We start from the raw sequence: 25,638 nt of genomic DNA on the forward strand, positions 1-25,638 counted from the left end.
CATTCCTTCCCAGTGTAAAGGGCAGGAAAAGCCCCCAGTGCAAACAGCTCCAGAAACCATAAATGGTGTAAGGTGGGGATGGTGGAATATTGGACATAGCCCTGGCAGAGAGGCAGAGCACGAGCTGATGGACCCAGGGGTGCAGGAGGAATCAGGCAGGAATTGGTTTCAATAGATGAGCAGATCAGAAGCAAAAAGGAGTCACTGTTATGGCCCAGTGGGCAGGAAAACCTGGGACCAACAGCTTGGACTGCATGATTTATCACAACAAAGAGAAGTAAACTGAATATTATGTTTCTCTGTGTATTTTTAGCAAAGTATTAACTGAATCAAAAAGCATTAAATAATTCCCTTTAGGATTTGTAACTGCTGGAAGTAGAAGAAAAGTAAAACACCAATAGGATTTTAACATGTGTTGTCAAACAGAATTAAACTACAAATAAAAAGCCTACCATGGGACACCTTTAGTGCAGAAATTTCATTATCTGTAAGCAACAAATAATAAAGGATCATCATGAAAAGAATACAGAACAAGGAGAACAAAGCTGATCCCCAGCCATGCATACAAAATGTGCCTGATTCTTCCTGGAAGCTCCAGCAAACCTCAAACTGTTTGATGTGCTCACATCTCTGGGAAACAAAAACTTCTTACCACCATATAAATTCTACAGCAAACCAATTTTTAATTATAGCTATCAAAATAATAATAAAATCCCTGTTTCATTCAAGCTGTTTGAATCATGGAGACCACCTATGCAAATATCAACACAGCATTTGAATCTCCAGGTAACTACTGCCAATTATAAATGGGGACACTTTTAAAATGGTATTACAAAGATAATTAATCATTTTCACACACAAAGGTAACAAGGTAACATCATGCAGTGGTTTTTAAAGCCTCCTACCTTCTGCATTTCTAATCTGGTTCGTTTGTGCCAAGATTAGAGAAGCAGATTTCAATTTTAAAAGAGGGAGAGAGGAAAGTGAAAAAGTTCCAGCCTTGCCTCTGGTCATTCCATGTGGGGATTATGGGATTCAGACACTAACAAGGGAATATTCTGCTGTTAGGAACAGGCTACAGCAACATGGACAAGGATGCTGCACAAACATTTTCATGACTGTGCTCTCATCTACTGTGTCAAAAGGTAAATTATTTGAAAAAATCTGCAGAAGCTTTTAGAAATACAGAGTTCTACTGAGGGCCCAGTTGGCTTGACAAACCAAAAAAGCATCATTTCTATTTTTGCTGTCATAAAGTTACAGAGGGTTTGAATTCTGTAGTAATACACTGAAAGCTGTAATTACACAATTATTTTGTGGCACAGGTCAACAGAGGAGAAGAGCAGGAACTTCTCCTCTCCTCCTGAGGACACTGGGACTGAGGATAACATCCAACTGGGAGGAGAAAAGGAGAATTTTTGTGCAAAAATTCCAACATTTCAGAATGAAATCTGCTGCTACAAACATGGATTCTGCTGGTCTGCTTCTAATTCACCAGAAGCTGCAGCTGACACAGGTTCTCCAGCTATGACCAGGTTTATAACCAACTTCCAAAGAGGAACTGCAGCCAGGAGCAGAGCTGGGCAGAGGGAGCCATGGGGAGGAAGGAGCCAGGGCTGCTCCTCATTGTTTCAGAAATAGTAAGCTGTGTGAGTAACCCAGTTGGAACACTCCTCCTTGGAACGTTTTGCTGAGCTGTGAGTTGTAAAAATAGATTTGTAAGCCTCAGACTTGTCCTCGCTGTCTGCAATGGATCTCTTGGTGCTGCTGTAGGGAGCTTTGTTGACTTTTCCTGGGACTGATGGGTTTCCATTCTCTGAGGGCAAAAAGAAACACAACGGAGCATGACAGCTTACAATGGACAAAGGTGGTTAAATAAAGATGAAAAACAATGCTTGAAAATTTAAATATACACATTTTTCAGCTCTCTCGTAAATATTTCCCATAACTGGATGCAACAGCTTTTAGAATTCACACTCAAAATAGATTTAGAAATCTTGAGAGAGGAATTCTGCAAATCTCTTGCACTGCAATTCAGAACTGACAGCATTTATTCCTCCAAGTGAAAAATGGCTGATGAGCTCTGGTGTTTAGCAACATGAAAGCCCCCAGCAGCATTGTTTGGAAATCAGCTCCCAAATGCCAAAAACTGAACTTGTGCCACACCTTTCCCCAGGGAATCCCTCTGCTCCCTTCATTCTTTGCAAAGCTATGACCAACAACAATGCTCTGCATCATTTGATGTCTGCAGGGGGGAAATGCCCATCCTCTGCTCCTGAGACCATTTTCCTCAGGCTATTTTATCTCCTGCTACATAAACATCCTTTTTTTATTTTACTATTTCATCTCCCAAGTTGGAGGATGGTGTTTGAAAAAAGCCAAGACTCTGGTGCAAAGAAATGAATGCAGAAATTCAACATCCTGAGTCAAACTGAGGCACAGGGGCTGCCAGGAACTGGGTGTGCAACCCTAAATCCTCACAAAACTGTGTGTGCAGCCCTAAATCCTCACAGAACTGTGTGTGCAGCCCTAAATCCTCACAGAATTGAGTGTGCAACCCCAAACCTGTGTGTGCAACCCTAAATCCTCACAAAACTGTGTGTACAGCCCTAAATCCTCACAGAACTGTGTGTACAGCCCTAAATCCTCACAGAATTGAGTGTGCAACCCCAAACTTGTGTGTGCAACCCTAAATCCTCACAAAACTGTGTGTACAGCCCTAAATCCTCACAGAATTGAGTGTGCAACCCCAAATCCTCACAGTTTTGTGAGTGCTATGCCAAATCTGCACAGAATTGTGTGTGCAACCCCAACAGAAACAGTTTCAAAAGGTACTTTTTTATGCCCTCAGAAAATAAAAAAATCATTAATATTATTAGAATTACGAGGTTGCTCAACATCCAGGAGCAATTCTCATCATCTGGAACGAAATATTTTTAGAAGTCTCTCCTGTATAAAAGCAGACAGTAGAGGGCAGGTCAGGCATTGCTGATGGAATTTCATCAGTTCATCCTGAAATTCTATTCCAGTGTTCCCAAGGTCTCACAGCAAATTATCAGGTAAAACAGAGGATTAAAAGTTAAATAATCAGGAGTTTTTAACAAAATTCATCCAAATAAAATGCCATAACATAGTTTTTGATCAACTGGACATCAGGAAACTGCAAATTCTCCTCCACTACCTCACAGCCAGGAAAACAGACACAACAAATCCCTGAGTGTGTAAATAAGAATCTGTAATCTCATGAAGTCAGGCTCCCAAATTAAAGCAATACTAGAGTGACATAAACAAGCAAATCTGGCCCCATTTTCACATCAGGATTAACCACCAACCTGAACTTTTGGTGAAGATTATCTGCCTGTTTTCCCCAGAGCTGGAATTGACACAATCCTTTCCACTCTTAGCTTTTGAAGGACCTGGAGAATCTAAAAAAAAAAAAAAAAAAAAAAAAAAAAAAAAAAAATTTAAAAACCAGAAAAATGAAATCCTGACAGCTTCAAGACTCAGAAGGTGAGACAGAATTTGGAGAATATTACCTGCAGAGGGCTCTTGTTGAGAAGCTGCTGCTGCAGTCTTGCCTTTCTTCGATTTCTGAAACAACACAAGCAGAAATCTGTAACAGACTGAAAGGAGATAAAACTCCCAGCTTGTATTTGATAGACACACAATTGAATTCACAACATTTTTATTTCTTACCCAGTAGAACTCCTACTTCCACATTTTTTGTATTATTTCTACATAGAAAAAGTAAAAATCTTGAGAACCCTGCAGCTACATGAAAGAAAATTATGCAGGACAAAATTGGATTTGTCTGGATTTAGTATTTTGGGTTGCATACTTTGAAAGGGGGGTGTGTTATTCTCATTAAATGATCATCAGAACCCACCCAGCAGCACAATAAATTGCACAACATTAATAAGACACAATTAATTGTAATAAAAAAAGATGTTTTTCAATAAAAATGTCAGAAGAATCTGGAATCTTGTATCCACTCAATTTTGTTTAGTCCATTAAAAAAATCCCTCCTTGGTACCTGCCAATAACTGAACCCTCTGCTGCAGGATTGTTTGGGAAGAAAAGATGGAAACAGTTAATCTAAATTTTTAAAAAGCATCTGTGCAACAGATTTTCCAAATTAATTTATGTTTGTACAGATTAAGAAACAGAAAAAAACAAGAAGAATCCCATTACTGGCTTTGATTATATAAAAAGAAAGAAGCATTATAACAGTCATAAGCATTATTCTCACTGGATACATTCTGAATTGTGAACATGTTGTAAGACAGCTGCACAAACTCAAAAGAAAATAAATATATTGAATTCTGTTCTAAAGCTCAGGAGAACCCCTGCTGTGAAGCAGAGGCAAAAATGCCACAGGAAATGTGGCTGCAAAGCTGCCCCAGGAGGGGGGACAGAGGATCAGGGCTCTGCTGGAGGCAGGTCCATGGCAGCTCATCCCATCCATTCTGCCCTTCAGGCACCTGCAAAACCCCAGTGCAGGGGATTCCCAGCTTTTCTAGGGGTGGATTTACAAAGCAAAGTCATTTCCAGATGTTTGTAACTCCATGGATGCATAAATTCACCATGCAGAATATAGACTGGAGAGATTTCAGTATGGGCACCGTGACAGCTGGGAACTGAATCATTTTTTATCCTGGTTCCAGCTGCATCTTCCTGATGTTTTGTCTCATAACCCCTGTCCTAAACACAGCAGGTCCACTGGGAAGGAAGGGAAGGGAAGGGAAGGGAAGGGAAGGGAAGGGAAAGGAAGGGAAAGGAAAGGAAAGGAAAGGAAAGGAAGGAAAGGAAAGGAAAGGAAAGGAAAGGAAAGGAAAGGAAAGGAAAGGAAAGGAAAGGAAAGGAAAGGAAAGGAAAGGAAAGGAAAGGAAAGGAAAGGAAAGGAAAGGAAAGGAAAGGAAAGGAAAGGAAAGGAAAGGAAAGGAAAGGAAAGGAAAGGAAAGGAAAGGAAAGGAAAGAAAGGAAAGGAAAGGAAAGGAAAGGAAAAGGAAAGGAAAGGAAAGGAAAGGAAAGGAAAGGAAAGGAAAAGGAAAGGAAAGGAAAGGAAAGGAAAGGAAGGAAAGGAAAGGAAAGGAAAGGAAAGGAAAGGAAAGGAAAGGAAGGAAAGGAAAGGAAAGGAAAGGAAAAGGAAAGGAAAGGAAAGGAAAGGAAAGGAAAGGAAAGGAAAGGAAAGGAAAGGAAAGGAAAGGAAAGGAAAGGAAAGGAAAGGAAAGAAGAAAGGAAAGGAAAGGAAAGGAAAGGAAAGGAAAGGAAAGGAAAGGAAAGGAAAGGAAAGGAAAGAAAGGAAGGAAGGAAAGGAAAGGAAAGGAAAGGAAAGGAAAGGAAAGGAAAGGAAAGGAAAGGAAGGAATATGCTGCCAATTGTGCTGCCACGGGCACTGGGGCTGCCAGGCCTCGGGTGTGCAGGGACAGCAGAGCTGCAGGGACCAGCTGGGGCACCAAGGTCACCACCTGAGCTGGGAGATTTGCAAATCCTGTCCTGTAATTCTCCACTAACCAAACAAATCCCATTTGCATCTTGCCCCAGGGCACACAGAGCCCCAGGAGCAGGGCACTGTGTCCCTTTGTGCTGTCACCCTAAAGCCACAACTGCTCTGCACACTCAGGCACTTTGCTGGGCAGAAATTGTGGGCAGCATCACCTTCCAGATTATTCAAAATTACTTGCTCCAAAGCTACAGGTGCTTTGTTAGGGCTCTGTTTCTACAGAAAACCAACACAACCAACCACTCACTCATCTGCTGAGATCTGCAACAGTCTAGCAACAAATTATAAATTTAGTTTTTATCCCAAACTTTTAACTACCAGGTACTGAGGGAAAAAAAAAAAAAAAGAAAAAACCCTCTGAACAGACACCATGAGATTGTCACTCTTATGCCAGAAGTCATCAGACATGAGGTGCAGAGACTATGAAAAACAGGAAGCAGACCAGCAGGATTTTTATGGAAAAGCATCTTTTTGATGTATTGCCCAGGCCCAGTGATGCTGCACTGGCACAGATGAATGAAGCCCCTGTGAGGAGAAGGAATCATATGCTCCCCAGCAAGTAAACAAGCATTTGCTTGAAAACAAACCAGGGAAATATTTGCATGGCAAAATCAAGGGATGAAACCTCCATCTCAAATCTCAGAGGCCGAAAGCATCAGATTTATGAGTTATGATTTCTGTTCCTGAGATCCAGCTAAGTCAGAGCACCCTGAACTGAGTCAGCACTAAAGGTTTGCTTGCTTTGGCATCCTCCAGGGAGTTCAGGGGAAAACAGCAGTGCTGACAAAATCCCCAAATGCAGAAGTGTCATTTGACAGCTCAGCAGCACAGAACAGCTCCCAGCTCACAGAGCAGAGCTGCAGGGATTTCATTGCCTCTGCATTTTACCTGGGCAGACATCAAAATGCAAAGGCCTCAACAGCATGGTGGGAATTAAGGGAAGCAGTGATTGCTGAGGACTCTGAGAACCACAAAACATCATCAGCTTCCACACCCTTACAGCACCAGCCCAGGAATGCACAGATCCCAGCATCCTGCTTCTGACAGAGGCCAATAAAAACCATCTTATTTTATAAGATCAAAAAACTGATACTGTCATCAGGAACTGCCACAAGAAATACAGGGATGATGCAGCTCATTACTAGAATGAATTCATTTCAGGAAAACCACAAAATATTGTTCCATTTTACCCATTTTGAGTGCACAAGGCACTTCCTGCTGGTCAGGAGAAAGTTTAGGATGTACAACTTCAAGATGTTATTGGCCAAATACATACAAAAACCTCATTGCTTTTCAAAGTAGTGTTTAAATACAGCACAGATCGGGGAGTAAATTCCTCCATCTTTATAAAGATCAGCAAATCTAAAATCTTGCAGACAAGAATTTTCCCAATTTTATAATAAATAATGCTTAAAAATCTCACCTTTTCTAATTTACTTTTAAGTCTTCTTTCCTCCATCCTTTTCTTCAGAATTTCCATATCCTCTTTATTACCATTTAGGACAATCACATCTTCCTCTTGAAAGGGAACACCACACTTCATGAAAGAAAAGAAAGGACAAAATTGCATATTTCTTTTTCTGTCTTCTATAAACAATACTCTGAACTAATTCTTTTATTTGTGTATTTTCTTTTCATGGTTTCCTTGTTTTACTGGCACAAATGGACTTAAAAGTATTCCAGATTAGCATCTACTCAATTTACTGAACCCCACAGCTAAAACCCAAAAGTACTTTCAGATTTTTAGTAATGAATGCATTTAGATTTTTAGTAATGAATGCAATTGATTAAGACCTGGATGCCATTCTGCTCTTGAATTTGTCTTTCACCTTAGTGACATAAGAAACAGCAGCTGATGGGAGCAAAGGTGTTATTCCTCTACATGTGGAACAGACAGCAAATTTTTCTCTTCAATTGGTAGACAGGAAAACATGAAGGGGGTTTTTGTTTGGGTTTTTTGTGGGGGCTTTTGTTTGTTTTGTATTGTTTATTTTTATTTTACTGTGGGAATAAAAAAGAGTCATAAAAGCAGAATAATTCATTACCCTTGCCTTGCTGCCTCACTGGATTGTATCACAGAGACCATACCCTTATCTGATTTATCAAACACTCCCAAGTTTCCAACTACTTTCATAAATTAATCTGGATAATGGCTGTAATGTGCTCTGTGTACCTCCACATGTTTCATGGTTGAAGGCACAAATGTTTTCCTGTGCACATTTGCAATAATTTGATGTACCAGCCCATTGACCATGATGTTTTCTTGTCTAAGATCTCAAATTGCTTTTTTTTTTTGGCTATTTGTTTTGTTTCTTGGGGGTTTTTTGGAGTGGTTGTTTGTTTGTTTTGGGTTTTTGTTTTTTGGTTGGTTGGTTGGTTTTGGGGTTTTTTTTTTGGTTATTTTGTTAAATGCAGAAGCTTTCTATTAATCTGCAAGATTAAATGATAATCCTGCCTCTGCCATTACTCTTCTTTTTCTCAACGAAGGTTTGGAAAGGTTACTCCTGTATTTGCAGGAGGAATTAAACAAATGAGAGGACATTTGGGCAGGACTTTGCTCAAGTGCTGAGCTTCAAAAATGAACCTGAGCCTGAGAGGAGAACCAGGGCTTAGAGAGAGGCAGAGCAGGCAGGAAGGGGATCAGTCACACCCAGGAAATGTGGGAGTAGCTCATGTTTCTCCATTTCTACTCCAGGAGAAATCCCAGCATGGTGTGATCTCACACTTGGGAGGGAGAAGAAAAAAATCAAGAATTTCAGTTCAAAATCAAGAAATCGATTGTCAAAATTGAAAGTCAAATCAAGAATTGAAGAAATTGAAAGTCAAAATCAAGAATTTCAGTCTTCATTCTGAGGCAGGAGCTGGCAGCTGACTTGGTTCTGAAGAAGCCCCACAAATTCCTCTATAAAAGCCCCACAGTTTCTTTTCTAGGGTGGTTTCCTAATACAGCATTTTTCAAAGATATTTTGTCAGCAGAATAATTTCATTAAATGGTGCATTTTTAAAAGAGCAAGCAAATTCAGGTTCCCATCTGGAAAACACAGGCGGAATTGTTCAAAAGTGAGAAGTATTTACAAGAAACAAGGAAATTAAGACAGTGTTCTTTCCATTCCCTGAAAAAAAAAATTTTGCCATGACAACATTGGATTATGTCAGAGACCATACCCTTCCAAACATCTTAATGAGATAAAAAGCAGAAAGAAGTTTCAGTTCTGCAAATTCAGATGTTTCTTCCTGCACATTAATTAAGGTCTTGGGGCAGATGTTTCTTTTATGATATCACAGGGTCTCCTCTGCTGTGCCTTGTTTATCTTGGGCCTTTAAATACATATGAAGGTACCTGCTGAGCTCTTAGCACCTTGAATAAAGGACATTCCTAAATGACATAGTTTTTATCTTTCTTAAAATATAAAATACAGGATTTTTAAAGTAGTAATGAACTCTTAATTTAAGATCACTTTCTGAATTATAGAGTTTACAGTTTCAGCTGCCTAAGAGAAGAGTTGTACATTATTTCTTGCTATATGGACACATTTATTTTTTTTATAGCATCTAAAATGTAGTTCTGTGCATGACTACTCCAGTCTTAATGTAATACACATAAACAACAGGCAGATATGTTTTCATATCTAAATATTTACACCAATGTTACAGCCTGGTGTCCTCAGAGAAACCTAAAGGCTCTTTCCCACATTCTAACAGTGAATTCCTGCAGTTCTTCTGAACATGAGCATTACCAGGAAATGCACAATTCCCACCAGGATATGGGACATGGATGGCCACAACCCGAGTGTCCCTCTCCAAACAGGGACATTTAGGAAGAGGATTGATCATCTCACTGTTCATCTCCCAGCCACACAAGCTCATGTATTAAAGATTATTCTTGTTTGCCACATTTAACTAAAACTTGTTTTAAGAGAGAGAATTTTCCAGAGGTTTAGCCATTAAAAGTTCAGGAGTGTAAGATTTGCTGAACATGTTTTTTTTTTTAGATTGTCACCCAACCCAGACATGCAATGGGTCAGGGAGCAAAGGACAAGTTGGGAGCAGTGGAAATTTCCCATTCACAGAATGTGAACTTCCACTCAGGAGCTGCAGCATCTACTTCAAAACCAGCTCAAGAAAAAGCCTCAATTTACAGAGTTTCTCTTAAAATCAGTGATAATTCTGTACCTGTAACACCTGCAGCTGTGCCTTAACTTACTTTGAGGTTTTCTCTCTGTTTATTTCTGACCAACACGCTATTTGTATCAGAATGTTTTCTCCCAGTCCCAGCACATTTAAGCTCAACTTTCCACTTATTAAAGAACCTTTAAAAGGCTGTAACAGCAAACAGTGTGTGTGTGAAGGATGGTTTAAAGCAATCTGCTCCACAGCAGGTACTGTAAAGTAAAGCAAACCTTTCTGCACCAGAGAACACACAGGGTTAACAACTCCTGGTGCCTTTCTGCCTGGGGTTCATTTCACACAGACTTTTATACTTTTACAATTCTGGCGTCTGTTTGTTTGCTTAGCTAAAATTTAGAGTTTGAAGGGCTGGGGTCTTACAGAACTTGTGGTTTCTTTATCTCAGGGTTCCAAACATGGCACACGGCTCTACCACACATACTTATCACAGACACCTCACTTTACTGCTACAACACTTACACTCTGTTTATAGCTGTGATTTATAACTATTATGTCCTTCTGTTTCCTATCCATTACCAATCTGTTTTTCTAGCCTTCTGTATCAGCTCTTCTCATTTTCCTGGCCCAGCAGGGCTGGTCCTTTGCTCACAGAAGCATTCAGACACAGCAGTCACACTTAAACCTCCTCCTTATCTCCTTCCCCACCAGGGCCAGACCCTGTTCTGCAGAAGTGCCAGCAGTTCCATTCAAACCCTTTTTTTCTTATCTCTTCGGCCCACTCAGGGCTTGATCCCCGTTTTGCAGAGGGGGTTACATTTATAAGAAGCACTCACATTGAATTCTTTTGCTGACTTACACCTTAATTCTTTCTAACTTCCGCTAAGCTGCTTCTCCCAGGAGAGGTCTGTGCTTCCAGGAGATCTTTCTCTTTTCAAGAGAGATCCTTTTCAAGGAGATTTATTCTCTTTTCAGCTCCCAGCCACTGGGAATGCCCGGCAGCAGCAATTGCCTGCTGGAACCGGAAAGTTTCGGCAGGCGAACAGTTAAGGGCAGGGGGAGGAGGAGGAGGAGGAGGAAGAGGAGGAGGCGGCGGCAGCAGCTCCCAGTGCTCCCAGTGCTGCAGCCGCAGCTCGGGGGACTCAGGTGGGACTGGGGGCACACACACAGCGTTGTTCCTGCTCCTGGGCAATATTCCCTTCTCCTGGGCAATATTCCCTGCTCCTGGGCAACATTCCCAGCCCCGGGCAATATCCCCAGCCCCGTTCAGGCTGTTTGGCCGGGAAGGCAGCAGCGTTCCCCGGACAGCACTGCGGGATGTGGAGCGCTCCGTTAATGGTTAACGGCACCGCCAGCCCTGCTGAAGGACAATGAGCCCCAAAATCATCTTTATTATTTTTACTGTTATTATTATGCTGCCGTCTCCTGGACCAGGTAAGGCTGCATCACTTGCTTCTTGCTTTTTCCTTATGTAAAGTGGTCATTTTACTGAGAAAACACTGCGCTAAGCTTTACATTTCCTTTCCTTCTTTATGGATGCACAGAAGGATGGAGGTCATTAGTACTAATTGTATTACAAAAATCACGGTATTTATGCAACTTATTTTTTTACGGCTCTAGAACTTAAGGGTTTAAGTAGCTTTCATTGTTTTTGTTTTAAATTACTGTGAGGTCAAATACACAAGGGGAAAAAAAAGGTAACAGGAAAAGAGGAAAAATAGCAAAGCAAAGACAAACACTAAAACTTCATAAATTCGCTGTGTATGCAAATCACGCAGTGTTTTTAATAATGATTTAAATAACTGGGTTTGATGGAGAAATGTTTATACTCAATGCACCTCAAAATCAGAAGCAGACTCCATGTTCTGACCCCCTTTTAAACAAAAAACAAAGCAATGGAAAAAGCATTTAAAATAACTGATTTTAACATTTTTTAGGGACTGAAGTAGTCTTCCCTTGTTTATAAAATGTCTACATTAATGCCTGCATAAATACCTTTCAAACAAAAAAAATCAGCTATAAAAAAGTTGAAATAAGTATTTAATGCTTTTTCAGTATTTTATTAGAAGATGAAGCATTCCCAAGTCATTTCTCTCACTAAATTACAAGGTCATATGAAGCAAACTTGATCTAAACTTTAATATTAGGCAAAAGCAAAGAGCACAGAGCAACCAGAATGTTTCGAGGTGCAGTGATGCAGTCCTAAATGCAGTGGCAGGAGAAACAGCAAAAAGCAAAAGGAGTTGTTACCACAAAAGGCACCGTGTGTGCTAATGGGGTCTCCATGAGCTGAGCTGACATTTCACAGCCTTTTTCCAGGCATCATCATAATTCCCCTTTCCTCTAGAGTTTACTTTGTTAATTGAGATGGAGTATCTTATCTACAGCAATTTTCTGTTAAGCAAGGTCCTTAAAAGCATCCACAAAGGTGCTTGAAAATCCCTGCTTTTTTTTTTTTTTCTTTTATTCCAAGAATGTCACACGCTACTCGCAGGAGTTTTAAAAATTCATACAGCTCCAGGTTTAGAAAACCTGTGCATAAGGTAAAAAATGCTGAGTTTCAGAGACGTTGTGCTAACAGAAAATACTTGTCATGGCACTCTTACATAACAAGACTCAAGGGCAAGACAGTCCCAGTGCAGGGTCATTATGGACAGTGGTCATTCCCAAAGGGATCTCTCGCTCCTCAAGGGCAGCAGGAAATTTGGGATAAAAATCCTTCCAGCAGACAGGGCTGAGAGTATCCTGCTAAACAACAAATTTCATATCCAGTGGCACTGACAGCTGCAATTCCAGCTCTAAGTCTGGTACCAAGAAGCTTTCATTCCATAATATCCTCCCAGGGCTGAAAGATGTCAAATGTTCTTGCAATTCCCCATAAACATATTAACACTGGAGAGGAATTGCTGCCTCTTACCTGATTATGGGCTGTTTGTGTACTTTTATGCTGCCATAAAAATACAGTTTTTAGATGTCACACAGTCCAGTAGGAAAAAATCCATGGTAAGCACTTAACAGCCTGAAACAGCCCCAGAAGCTATTACTTGAAGGGTAATAAAAATTCAGGGGTATGAAACAAGCAGCTTACAGCTTGACTCCCTGCAATTACACTTTGCAACCTGTCCAGAATGTATTTAAGGAAAAAAACCTGCCAAGCACCCTCATTCTGGCCAGGTTCAGAGAATATTCCAAGTTGGAAGGGACAAGGATCACTGAGTTCAACCCCCAAGTAAATGATCTGTACAGTGATGAACCCACAATCTTGGTGTTGTTTTATATTTCATCAGGTATAAAATCCTAAATATTTTTACAGCTGCCTGCTGTTGTTAGTGTAATCCTTATATTCAGAATGTCCTTCCCTGTGACACCCCAGAGATCTCATGACATTCACTAATGCAGAGGAATCTCAATGTTCCTCCTGCCAATTATTCCCTCAGAATAAAGAGTTTGTCCAAGTCCAGCTCTGTTAGAACCCCAGCTGCTAAGAATCTGAAACTTTCTGTACTACCAGACACTAACCCCCAAGAGAACACTACATTTAACCTGAAGCAAAAAAAAAAAAAAAAGCTTCCAAAATTAAATAATAGAGCTGAGATTCTAAGTGTGTAGTTTGAATAGAAGTGTGTAATATCACATAGTGGAAAACTTAAAATTTAAAGTTTTAGAATATAGTAATATATGTATAAGCCAAATAGAAGATTTAGAGCAAAAGCTAGTTCTTGTTCTTCACCTTTTTCTTCATAAGTTTAAGTAGTATTGTGTAATTAGGGTAATTAGGGCTCCACAGAAATCAGTGTTTCCCCAGATCCAGCCCCTGGGTTTGTACATCATGGTCCTCACAGAAACCCCTCTGGGCTCTGGCACAGAGAGGATTCTGTGAAAATGAAATTAATGGATTTAATGTCATTTTTAATGCAGAAATCCTGCTTTTCCCCTTGCAGTGGCATCCCTGCTCTCCTGCTTTCTGCACAGCATCCACGGGCTTGATTTGCTGCAGCTTTTTGCTGGGATGGATGGAAGGCTCCCATCAAGGTTGTTTACCCAGTAAATGGATCCCTGAGGAGCTCCAAGGCAAAAATCCTCTCCTGGGAGCTGACTGCCTCCTGTTTTTCTTTGAGCTGCCTCAAGAGCATCCCAGGAAAATGGAGGAGCCCTGCACCTAAGAGGCAGCTCTGCTTTCTGGAATGTCACTGGGAAGGAGGCACCATTCCAGCATGAAATCCAGTGCATGCCAGTGAGGACCAAAAGATAAATACATTCTTTCCCAACAGCCTAACAAGATCTTAAAAATGTGGGAATGTGGAGGATCCCTTCCCTCGTTTCCATTTGTTTTCTTGATGCTTTCTGAATTTCATGTCTCGTTGCTGTTTTAACTACAATGCCCTCTTTATTTTCAAGCTTTTAAGGGAGATACTGATTTTTTTATTAAAAAAAAAAAAGTATTTTGCACTTCTTCCTAATGAAAACCTCGAGCCTTCTAACCACAGCAACATTCTTCTAGTGCAACTACCTTTATAAAAATCTACTTTTTTTATGTTTCTGTGTGAAGCTAAATACTTCATGATTTTGACAGCTGCAAAATGTAAAATATTTCAATGCAAATTTTGTTTAAAAAAATCATTGAATGAAAGAAGAGAAAATTAATTACCTTTAAAATAAATTTAAAATCTTTTAAAAAATTAACTATTGAGCTCAATGGGAGTTGATGGACCTTCTCCTTGGTGTTTTTCTCTAGAATTTTGTGCTTCAAGGATAAAGACTTCATGTAACTGCTGTGGGATTCAGGACTGCTGCACTCTCATTCTTCTGACTGTTCAACAAGGCAAAGGTAAGGAAAAAACCACAATGGAAAAATTCCTGTGCAAATACTGCTGTAAATTGGTTATCTCAGAATCCCAATGCTGGCATTGTGTCCTTATCTCAGGGTATGCACAAATACCAAAAAGAAGAAATGAGTGTTGTCCCCTTGTTCAGTTTTCCAAAGCTCAAATACAAAGATGTCAGAGGAAAAAAAAATAAAAATCTCCAAGTCAGAAACATGAGCTGACTTTATAAGGATAAAACCCAGTGTATTTCGTGGATTACGTTTTAGCCTCTTCCTTCTGTTTATTTAATAAATTTTCTGTTGATTTAATTTACTGAATTCTGATCCTCTGGCAGAACTTCAAGTTTCCCAGGCCTTGAGGAAATCTCAGCAGCAGCTGCTCCTGGGCTCTCAAAGCTCATTTCTTCCCTGGGCTCACCTCTGGGCACAGGGATCTCCCACCTGAGGGGCTGAGACCCCTTGGTCAAGCAGTGAAGAATTCAAAGCCATTTTGGGTCCTTTTGTAGCATTTTGAGATCACAAAATTCCTGCCTCGTGGCTCTGCATTCCCAGGGCTGAGTGCACTCAGTGTGGGCACACACAGTTCCTCCTGGTAGTAATCCCAACATGAATAAATGCAGCACTGATGTGGCATCTATTAAAATAATAAAAAGCTTCCTTTCCCTCTGTCTCATTTTTCCTTTCAGATGATCTGAATGTTTAATTGGACTATGATAAGAAGACAGGAGCTGGAAGTAAAAGATGAACCCACTTCATGCAAAGAAATCAAGATTTTTAGTGTGTCTTGCTGGCTGTATGTGCATCTACACCTTCATTTACCTAACAGTTCCACTTTATGACGAGTCTGATGACCAAAAACCCCGGGTCAAAAGAGCAGAGTGTGGTTTTTACCCCGATGAACTTTGCTCAGCCCTTTTTGTGGGGAAACCTGCAGCCTCTAAAATTGGAAACTTCTGTCAGAAGTCCTACCAGCCCAAAGCCCTCAGCTGCATTCAGACTTCCTGCAGCTGCTCCACAGTCCTGAAGACTCTGCATTTTATCACCAGACCACTGTCAGAGGAAGAAGGAAATTTCTCCTTGGCATACATTATTACAATTCACAAGGAGCTGGAAATGTTTGTGAGGCTGCTAAGAGCTATTTATATGCCTCAGAATATTTACTGCATCCACATTGATGAAAAGTCACCCAGAGGTTATAAAACTGCTGTACAGAACATCGTTAACTGCTTTGAAAATATTTTTATTTCCTCCAAAAGAGAACACGTTGTTTATGCAGGGTTTTCAAGATTACAAGCTGACATTAATTGCATGAGAGACCTTGTTAACTCCAAAGTTCAGTGGAATTATGTTATTAATCTGTGTGGTCAAGATTACCCCCTGAAAACAAATAAAGAAATCATAGAATATATAAAAACTAAGTGGAATGGTAAAAACATCACTCCTGGGATAGTGCAGCCCCTGCACGTGAAGCACAGGACAGAGGTCAGCTACAGGGAGTTTGTGCACTCTGGAGTGCCCTACGTGTACCCAGCAAAGGTCAGGAAAGCTCAGCCCCCACATAACCTCACCATCTATTTTGGCAGTGCCTATTACATCCTCAGCAAGGCCTTTGTGGAGTTCACACTGAGCGATGCCCGGGCTAAAGCTCTGCTGGAGTGGTCCAGGGACACCTACAGCCCTGATGAGCACTACTGGGTCACCCTCAATCGTTTACCTGGTAAGCCTTGGGCATTTCTGCCACAAATAAACACAGCAGGGCAGGGAGAGGCTGGGAGCTGGGAGCTGAACAGCTCTGAAATGCAGAAATGAAGGCATTTCTTCAGCTTTGCTGCTGCCCTTTTGAAAAGTTGTATCTGGTGGCTGAGATACAAAGCTTGATTGCAGGAAATGGCTACTTCAGTGCAGACCAGGAGTTAGAAAAATTCTGGTTAAAAAGTTTTTTGCTGCATGAAAGCTTTTGCTCTAAAGAAATTTTAAGAAGTGATGATACTGAGAATGATACCTGTTCTTATGACATAAATATCTGCAAATAAATACTTAATGTGACTGCAGTTAAGAAGTGTCCAGCAGTGAAAATTTTCCCTGTAATAAGTAGAAAAGAATCTTATCAGAGCCTTTTGTTTTGAAAGATGCTCCAGGGGCTACACCCAATGCAGGCTGGCAAGGAGACCTAAGAGCCATTAAATGGAAAGATCAAGAAGGGCTCTCACACAAAGGCTGCAAAGGTAATGTGAATTTTGATCATGAACTTAAATTTCATTCACTGGTGAGCATAAATTGGTGATTACATATTATTTAAAGCAGCTCTTAAATGTACATCAGTGGTCGTATATAATTTATTTTGGAAGTATTAAATAAAACAGGGCACCCTGTAAATTACTGCACTATCCATTGATATATCCATTTGATATATATGTTATATTAATATATTAGTTACATATTTTATATATTTTGATATGACTGCAGGATCTATACACTGACAATCCTTCTTTCAACCCCTAATTACCACTGCACTAATTTGACTGATCACTTCTCAGTGGAGGGGCTTTACCTGACAAGGATGCTTGTTAGGAACTTTCATCAACATTGGCTTGAATCCCTTCAATTTGAACAACAATAAGACAGAATAGTGCTGACCACATGGAAAGCATGCAGAAATAATTCAAATCCCCAAGTGTGCAAGCTGAGCCCGGGTGTGATTGAGCGGGGAATCCCAGTAGGAGCTCAGAACATCTGATGCCCACCTACGAGATTTTATTAAGCACAACAACATGGCAGGGAGACAGCTGGAGGTAACAAACATCTATTTATGTAAAACATAAACATTCTCAATGTCTTTATGGACATTGGGGCATTATCCTCCAGCTCCATTTCTATGCAGAAATCCAAAGGTGAAAAACTCTTTTTAAAAAACGCTTTCGTTCATCTTCCGCTGCTGCCACGCCTCTCCAATTTCTCCCTGCAGGTCATTACGTCAGAGACATCTGCATTTATGGCCTGGGGGATCTGCAGTGGATTATTGAGTCCCCTCATCTGTTTGCCAACAAGTTTGAGGCTGGCAGGAACCCCCTGGCCCTGGAGTGCCTGGAGCGGCGGCTGCGGCTCAAGGTGCTGCGCCAGGCTCAGGTGCCCATCGAGCAGCACTGGCGCCTGCAGGAGCACAGCCCCTTCAACATGCAGCTGGATGTGTGAGCTCAGCCCCTCACAGCAGATCCTCCTGGGCAGGAAAGAGCAGAAAATGTGGATATTTACAGCCACAGCCTCGCTGTGCACGAGGGTAAAGCACAATCCGTAAATAAACGGGGTTTATTCATTCCGGTAGCAATGGGTTCATTCCCAAAGAATGCCCGAAATCAAGGGGGGGAAGTTCATCATCCATTAAGTGACTTCTGTAGCTGGAAAATCAATATTCCTCATGTTCACAGCCAAAGCATGAAAATAATAAAATGGAAGCAGTGACTGAACAAAGATAAAATACGGAGAAATAACAAATTAAAGTCGTGGCCACTGAATGTCTCGTGAAATGTTTTGAATAATGAAGTTGATGCTAAAATTTCAGAGCTTGTCCATAAGTGACACCCAGCTTGTGACACAGCCCATGCCACTGGGGGGTGAGGGGTTGTTTTTGTTTCCCATGGCCAGCCACGTCCCTAATTTCATTTTGTAGCATGGCAACACCACTGCTGCCCTTCCCAGGCTTTGCTCCTAATAACAGAAGGATCCTGCAGCACATGTTTATCTCCAAGTCTCTGTTCTGAGTCTCTGCAGGAGTTTAGGGCAAGGAGACAGGGAAGATTTGAGGCCAGGGATTACAGGAAAACTGAGCAAAAAGCCATTTTTCAAACATTCTTCCATCCCTGACTGAGGAAAGCAAAGAGCCTGCAGCAAGTGCAGTAACACCTGGACAACACACTTGATTTAAAAACTGCAAATTATTAATAAAAATTCATTAAATAAATAAAAATAAATTGTAAAAGGAGCAATTTCAATGCAATCTTCAATATGCACCCAAAACATCCCTGAGTTTTTACAAGAAAACTGAATACAGATTGAACCTATTCCCAAAAAAAATCAACCCAACAGCAGGACATGAAAGTTCCTTGTTCCAAACTTTTCCCAGGTTGCTGGAACTTTATCCTCATTTTCCCACACAAGTTTATTGGAAACATCATTTCTTGCAAATGAACTTTAACCTAAAGAAAGGCCATCTGGTCCCTATTTATTTACAAACTCAACCCAAAAGCCCATGCTGGGTTTCATGGATAATCCAGGACTGATCCTGTGGCTAAATATTGCTGGAGATAGTTTTTTTTATGGAGGGAAATAAAGCTAAAAAAGCAAAGGAAAATAGAAGCCAGGCACATGTTCATGCTGAGCTTGTTGAGAGTCTCTCTCCAAAGCATTACTGAAGCTAATGGGTGTCTGGCATGCACTAATCCCAGCAATATTCATCATTTCATTCCTCTCCAGTGCACTGTAGGGCACTGCCAGCATTTATCCACTCCATGATGTCTTTTAAAATGGGAAAGGAGCGTTCCTTAGTGCTGTCATTGCAGCAAATCCAGTCTCCAGCTTTCACCCCTGGCACCACCACATAGAAAAATTGTTGTGCATCACTTCCAAATTGAATTAAAATGAAAAGTTCAATAGCCAGGCACTGTATATCATGGGCTCCTTTTGCAGAAATTGAACCAGGCAAAAAACCTGCACAAAAAGGCCTCTGAAAATACAATTTTGATATGACCTGAATTATCTTTGCAGCATGACATTCTTTGCTTAAAGGATTTTGGATTTGAAACAAAATTTTAGGAAAATCATCAATAAACAATTTTCAAGTAATAAGAAACATTATTCAACTCATTATTGTGATTACCACCACCACATCACCTTGAAACACACATGAAAGGCTTTCATGAATTCTGTGTTGTTATGTTAAGAGTTGCTCAATCAGACCTCAGTAAATATTTATTCATTTGGTGCCCTAGGAGCAGAAAGTTCCAAAGTGACCCTGGTGCCAGGAACCACTGCTGCACACCCAGCTCTGGATCTGACAGGCATGGGCATAAATTCTGTTTCAGAAAGCTTCATATCTAAATTAAACCTGGGGTTAAGTGTTTGATATGGCACAGAGCTGAATACTTAGGGCACTAGTTCAAGTCTGTGTTTACTTGACTCTGAAAACAAATCCAAAATAAACTTTGGAGTGATCCAAGAAAGTACATTTTAAATGTAACCTTTGATTACATTTTTGAAAGTTAAATGTAACTTTCAAAGTGACCCCAGCAGGACTTCCAGCAGCAATCCCAGAACCTCTGTCCTGTCCCCACACCACTTGTAGCATATTTTACATCCATAGGAACTTCTTAGAGGGTCAGCTTTCAAATTAAAGCACAATTTCTAATGCTGCTAAGGAGTGCTTTGGACATGAACAAACTGAGATACCACAAAGCACAGCAACCTGTTCAGAAGAGTTCTACTCCCCTCCTTGATTCTGAAGGAGAACAGCATCAGAATACACCCAAAAATCTGCCAAATCTCTCTTTGACCTTACTCAGTGTGCTCTCTCAGCTGGTTACCATTGTCTTTGTGCATCAAAACCCAGCCATGAGAGGATGAGACACTAAATATTATATCAATTATTTCTAGAAGAATATTCTGAAAATTGTGAAGAATTTCCAGCTGCATGCTAAATACTCTTGACTGAAAAAATGCTAGGGAAAATATGTGGTATTCATTTGGTTTTTGTAAAATTATCAGACTGGCCAAACAATGGACAAAACATCTCATTCCTGCATTTTATGCTCTGGTTACACCCATCCATCAACAAAAATTTAGATGCAAACAAAAAAACCTCATTAAAAATAAATGAATATCTGCCAAGAGGAAACAAAGCCATTAGGACAGAACAAAATGAGCACTGAAAGCAGCAATGTGAGATTAAACCTTACAATATTCAACAATTTACCAAGACAAAAGTGTTTCCCTCTCAGGTCTTGTTTAATATAAATATACTCCACATTTTATCCAATATCAGAGTGTTCACAGAAATTAAATAACTGCCCAATCTTGCTGATAATGAAAGTAGTGATAGGAAAAAAGGGTATTTGCTCATCATTGTCCTTAGCTACAAAAAAACCTGTACAATGAGATCAGCTATGTGAAATTAGGTCAGTATTTTCTACAATAATTTATAGAACTGCTGAGAATTCTACAAAGTTGGCCCCACCCAAAAATCAAAAAAAAGCAATGCCCAATGTTCTTCAAAAATACAAAACATTACCTGAACATACAGCCAGTTTAACCATAGAACAGGTACTGATCAACACAAGCCATGTGCATTCAGGAAGAAAAAATTACCCATCAAACAAAATTCCCAGAACCAAACCAATCACCCTTTTAAAAACTGAAATTAGTACCAAATATTGGGGGAAAAGTACTTACTGCACAATATAACTCTGAGAACAAAAATACTCACTTTTATAATTATATATATATAAGAATATATATATAATTATATATGTATTATATATATATAATTATATATATAAGAATATTGTTTAATTAAAAAGGCCATGAAGAAATACTTGAGGCCATCATAGAACATAACTTTCACAAGTTCCATTGTGCATACTGAGATTAAAAACTCCCTTTTTAGAGCAGCAAATGCAATTGTATAAAAACACAGATGGGCCCAACTGCTTCCACAGCTGGAAAAACTCACCTTGTGACAAACTTCTGCTTTAATTTCCTTGAGAGCACGCTCAGAGAACACACAGCCACAGCTTCTCAGGAAGCAAAACCTTCCAAGAAAAGATAACACACAATAATTTTTGGAGAACTAAGAGAGATCTGTGCAGTGCTGGCAGGTCACAGCCCACCTTCTTTACAAGTTCTTGCACCTAATCAAACTATCAGCATAGTTAAATGGGCAATTAATTTATTATTAATTTGCAGAGTGTAAAAAATGAATGAAAAATATTGGCTACATTAAACCACAATAAGTATTTTGGTTTTTTATCTTGAGTATCTCCTGGCTAATCCCTCTCTGGAGGAAGAAATTCTTTGCAACCATTAAGGTGTGAACTCCTCCTCTTCTCATCCCTCAGGTGATAAAGAAGTTGCTGCTCTGCCCAAACCAGGCTGTGAGGAAATCCCCTGGCCCAGAGCAGTAAAATACAGATTTACTGCAGGGTTGGGACAGAGAATCCATCTCCAGTCTGATCCTAACACAGGGAGAGACAGAACGTGAGGAAAGGCTGGGAGAGCTGGGATTGTTCACATGGAGAAGCTTTGGGGTGAGCTCAGTGTGGCCTTGCAGGGCCTGAAAGAGCCCCAGGAAAGATGGAGAGAGAGTTTGGACAAGGGCTGGAGGGACAGGACCCAGGGAATGGCTTCAAACTGCCAGAGGGCAGGGCTGGATGGGACACTGGGCAGGAATATTCTTGTCCAGAGCAGCTGTGGCTGCCCCTGCATCCCTGGCAGTGCCCAAGGCCAGGCTGGACAGGGCTTGGAGCCACCTGGGCCAGTGTCAGGGGTAGCACTGGAGAGCTTTAAGGTCCATCCCAAGCCAAATCAATCCATGACTCCAACTGCTTGATGTGACTCCAAGGGAGGGCACACCCCATCTCCTGTGCTTCAGCCCCCAAATAACCTTTAGGCAATTTTTCCTTGCCAACACTGCCCCTACTCCTCCATTACACATCTTAATTTCTTCAAGAAAAGGTTAACTTTTATCTTTCCTCTTAAATATACCATGAAAGAACACCCAGAAGCCACTTGAACTCTGAATGTTCAAGCTTGAAAACTGACAGCCAGACAGATTATTTCCCCCCAGCCCTGAGTTAGCTCCTGATTTCCATTTCCCAGGCAGTTTCCCTGCCCTGTGTGCAGTTTGCAGAGCCCTGACCTGTGCCTGCCATTCATCTCCAGCCCCACCACGGGGCAGATGAAGCGTGCAGCCTGCAGGTCATCGTACTTGTCCCCCTTGATGCTCTCCTTGTCCCCACACCAGGCTGGGTTATCCACCAGCTGCAGCTCTGTCACGTTCTGCAAAGGAAAAAACACAAACCTGGGTCAGGAGCAGGGAGGTCACTGCTGCCCTGTGCTGGGCACTGCTGGGGGCACACCTGGAATGCTGGGCCCAGTTCTGGCCCCTCACTTTGGAAGGACATGGAGGGGCTGGAGAGGGGCTGGGAACACAAACCCTGTGAGGAAGCCCTGAGGGAGCTGGGGGTGCTCAGCCTGGAGAAAAGGAGACTCAGGGGTGCCCCCATCACTCTCACAGCTCCTGAAAGGTGCCTGTGCTCAGCTGGGGCTGGGCTCTTTCTCCAGCAGCACTGACACAACCAGAGCACACAGCCTCAAGTGTGCCAAGGGAAATTCAGGTTGGAGATTAGGAAAAGGTTTTTTCCAGCAAGGGTGATGAAGCTCTGCAATGGCTGCCCAGGGAGGTGGTGGAGTCACCATCCCTGGGTGTGTTTAACAAAGCCTGGGTGTGGCACTGGGTGCCAGGGGCTGGCTGAGGTGCTGGGGCTGGGCTGGACTCAATGATCTGCAAAGTCTCTTCCAACCTGGTCATTCTGTGAATCCTGTGAAACTTTAAGCTTTTTTTCCCCGTGATTTTTGAGCCATGATAACAATCCTTAACATTTTTGCCATTGTGTTTTGTTGTTTAACACTTTAACCTATACTTACAGCATGACTCACAAATTTAACATTTTATTTCAACTTCTCACATTAAACACAAGCTGTTTACCTTAATGCTCTTGATATGGGATGCAGATTCCATGGGGGTTTTATCAGGGGATTTGTCCAACAAATATTCAATGATGGCATCTTTGTTGTACAGCCTGTAACAGAAAAATCCCAGTGGTTATATTGGGTTGCCATAATGTTTTGTATTTATAATTTTATATTTATAACGTTAATCGATTTTATATTTTTATATTTAAGTAATTTCAATATATTAATATTATGTTATAATATATAACTAATATTTAATATACTACATTAAATTTGATTTTAAAGGTTTAAATTAATTTTGTATTTATAGTTTTATAAGTTTAATTGATTATTAATAAATAAATTGTTAATCAATTAAACTAAATTATATCATTGATTATATATTTCTCTATTTAATTATTTTAATATACTAATATAACGTTATAATACATTATATAATTAATATTTAATATACTACATAAAATTTGATCTTGATATATTTTAATCCTATATTATTTAGTTTTGTATCTACAATTTTATACTTATAATTTGAATTTATTTAATATTTTTATATTGAATTACTTTAATATATTTAAATTAATTATATATAATTTAATTCTGCATTTAGAATTTATATTTAAATTTTTAATAGATTTTATATTTTCATATAAAATTAATATATTTTAATTAATTTTTACAACATTATTTAATGGTGTATTTAGAATTTATAATTGTTTTTATAACTCCTGAGGAGTCCATGGCAGCATTCCCACCTGCCCAGCTCACAGGCCACGATGGGCCGACGCAGCTTCTCCTGGCTCAGGGCACAGTAGAACCACCTGGCCACCAACTCAGCAACTTTGTCGACCTGGAGGGAGAAAAACACTCATTAATTAAAAAATCTGTGAATTATTTAAGCATAAAATCAGCTCATACTTGAAGCATTCCTCAAACCCCCAGCTTTCTTACCAAACCTGCTTTGTGCATTCCGAGTTAATTCATAAAATAACTTCAGCCAAAGATTTTGGTAAAATTTCTCATCAGTTCTCCAGCACCTCCCTGGGCAGTTCCAATCCCTGACCCCCTTTCCATGGGGAAATTCCTGCTGTGCCCACCCTGAGCTGCCCTGGCCCAGCCTGAGGCCGTTCCCTCTGCTCCTGTCCCTGTTCCCTGGGAGCAGAGCTCTCCTGGCAGGGAATTCCAGAGAGGGAAAAGATCCCTGGGGATCCTCCTTTGCTCCAGGCTGAGCCCCTTCCCAGCTCCTCAGAAATTCTCCATTCCCTTCCCAGCTCCCTCAGGAATTCTCCATTCCCTTCCCAGCCCCCTCAGGAATTCTCCATTCCCTCCCCACCCCGCAGCGCTCCCGGGGCTGGTGTCACCTCAGTGCAGCTCCCGGCCCTTGGCCTTGTTGAATAATTCACGTCCAACCCCCTCCACAGCACACAGGGCCCCCCCGCCCTGAGCCGCCACCAGCACCACGCTAACACAGGGGCCCGGGGCCGGACTTTCACCTCCCCGCATCCCCCCAGCCCTCACGGATATCCCTCCCGGACCTTCTCGACTTTGCGGGGCCCCTTGACCAGCTCGTGCCGCTTGGGGATGGTGCCGCCATCGCATCCCATGGCGCTTCCGGGTTCTCCTTCCTCGCGCACTTCCGGATACGCCAAACCATTTCCGGCGCACTCCGATGACGCATTGCCTAGCAACAATCACTTAGCAGCGGTCACTGTTGCTTAGCAACGGGTGGCTGGGGGCGTGGCCTTGGTGCCTGGGCGGGGCGGGGCGGGCGAGCCCATCGCGCCAGAACCGGGGGTGCGTGGAACGTACCAACTCAGTGCGGGGGGGGAGGGGATGTTCCCAGCGCTAGTCCCGCCCCTTTCGCTTAGGTTTATCCTTTATTTTTATGAGGAAATCCCCCGGGACACCCATTTTGGGAGGATTTCCGGCCAAACCAGGCGCTCCCGGGGCGGTGCGGGCTGGCGGGGGCGCTGACGAGGCGCGTCCCGCCCTCAGCGCTGTCATTGTGGTACAGGAGCGAGTTTAATCCACAGGGATTCCCTGTTGGGATGCGAGCGCTGCTCCGAGTGGGATGTCGCGATGATAGTGACCCATGTCGGCGATAAATCACCCCGAAAACACGGGAGTGACAAGGAGAACGATGCTGAGGGGGCAGCGGGTCCCCGGGGCTGCTCACACCGTGATTGTCCCTTGTGAGGGTGGACACCCAGCAAAGGCCAGGCCTTGCAGCCATAAAATAAATTAATTAGCAGTACAATTAGCGCGGGTGAGAGGCCGCAGTGTCTCTGTCACACCCAGAAATGTTCCTGTCCAGAAAATTGGGGGATAAAGTAAAAAAGCTGTGCAGGCCGAGGCTCTGAGGGCTGGGCTGGAGCGCTGAGAGCTTCCCCAGCAGGGAACAACATCTCCTGTCCAGCTGCCCAAAGCCTCTGCACTTTCAGTGACT

General features: G+C 41.5%; 2 protein-coding genes across 4 annotated transcripts; one reads left to right on the forward strand and one right to left on the reverse strand.

Moving 5' to 3' along the window:
• Positions 1-659: 659 nt before the first annotated feature.
• On the reverse strand, positions 660-24,861 carry RTF2 (replication termination factor 2). 2 transcript variants are annotated; one of them, XM_054644102.2, is made up of 9 exons: positions 24,728-24,861; positions 23,948-24,042; positions 23,209-23,302; positions 22,360-22,499; positions 21,175-21,253; positions 6,927-7,040; positions 3,537-3,591; positions 3,333-3,425; positions 660-1,816 (listed from the first exon to the last, which is right to left on the reverse strand). In XM_054644102.2, the coding sequence occupies exons 1-9, from the start codon at positions 24,794-24,796 to the stop codon at positions 1,632-1,634; spliced, it is 924 nt and encodes a 307-aa protein (XP_054500077.2). In that variant the 5' UTR covers positions 24,797-24,861; the 3' UTR covers positions 660-1,631. The 2 variants fall into 2 exon arrangements, with proteins under 2 accessions (XP_054500077.2, XP_054500078.2); XM_054644103.2 differs by lacking the exon at positions 6,927-7,040.
• On the forward strand, positions 10,720-17,965 carry LOC129127479 (putative beta-1,3-galactosyl-O-glycosyl-glycoprotein beta-1,6-N-acetylglucosaminyltransferase 7). Of its 2 annotated transcripts, XM_054644100.2 has the most exons (6): positions 10,720-11,062; positions 13,570-13,862; positions 14,364-14,456; positions 15,140-16,170; positions 16,583-16,678; positions 17,419-17,965. In XM_054644100.2, the coding sequence occupies exons 4-6, from the start codon at positions 15,195-15,197 to the stop codon at positions 17,643-17,645; spliced, it is 1,299 nt and encodes a 432-aa protein (XP_054500075.2). In that variant the 5' UTR covers positions 10,720-11,062; positions 13,570-13,862; positions 14,364-14,456; positions 15,140-15,194; the 3' UTR covers positions 17,646-17,965. The 2 variants fall into 2 exon arrangements, with proteins under 2 accessions (XP_054500075.2, XP_054500076.2); XM_054644101.2 differs by lacking the exon at positions 13,570-13,862.
• Positions 24,862-25,638: the final 777 nt, after the last annotated feature.

This window comes from Agelaius phoeniceus, chromosome 17, assembly GCF_051311805.1.
Source record: "Agelaius phoeniceus isolate bAgePho1 chromosome 17, bAgePho1.hap1, whole genome shotgun sequence".
In the NCBI taxonomy this organism is placed as follows: Eukaryota; Metazoa; Chordata; class Aves; order Passeriformes; family Icteridae; genus Agelaius; species Agelaius phoeniceus.

Excerpts from the sequence above, each read along its gene's own strand:
- RTF2 (XM_054644102.2), bottom strand. The coding sequence starts at position 24,796 with ATGGGATGCGATGGCGGCACCATCCCCAAGCGGCACGAGCTGGTCAAG. Across the intron at positions 3,592-6,926 it reads TTAAAAGTAAATTAGAAAAG|AAATCGAAGAAAGGCAAGAC; the intron begins GTGAGATTTTTA and ends GTGTTGTTTCAG. Across the intron at positions 3,426-3,536 it reads TCAACAAGAGCCCTCTGCAG|ATTCTCCAGGTCCTTCAAAA; the intron begins GTAATATTCTCC and ends TTTTTTTTTTAG.
- LOC129127479 (XM_054644100.2), top strand. The coding sequence starts at position 15,195 with ATGAACCCACTTCATGCAAAGAAATCAAGATTTTTAGTGTGTCTTGCT. Across the intron at positions 16,171-16,582 it reads CACCCTCAATCGTTTACCTG|ATGCTCCAGGGGCTACACCC; the intron begins GTAAGCCTTGGG and ends TTGTTTTGAAAG. Across the intron at positions 16,679-17,418 it reads CTCACACAAAGGCTGCAAAG|GTCATTACGTCAGAGACATC; the intron begins GTAATGTGAATT and ends TTCTCCCTGCAG.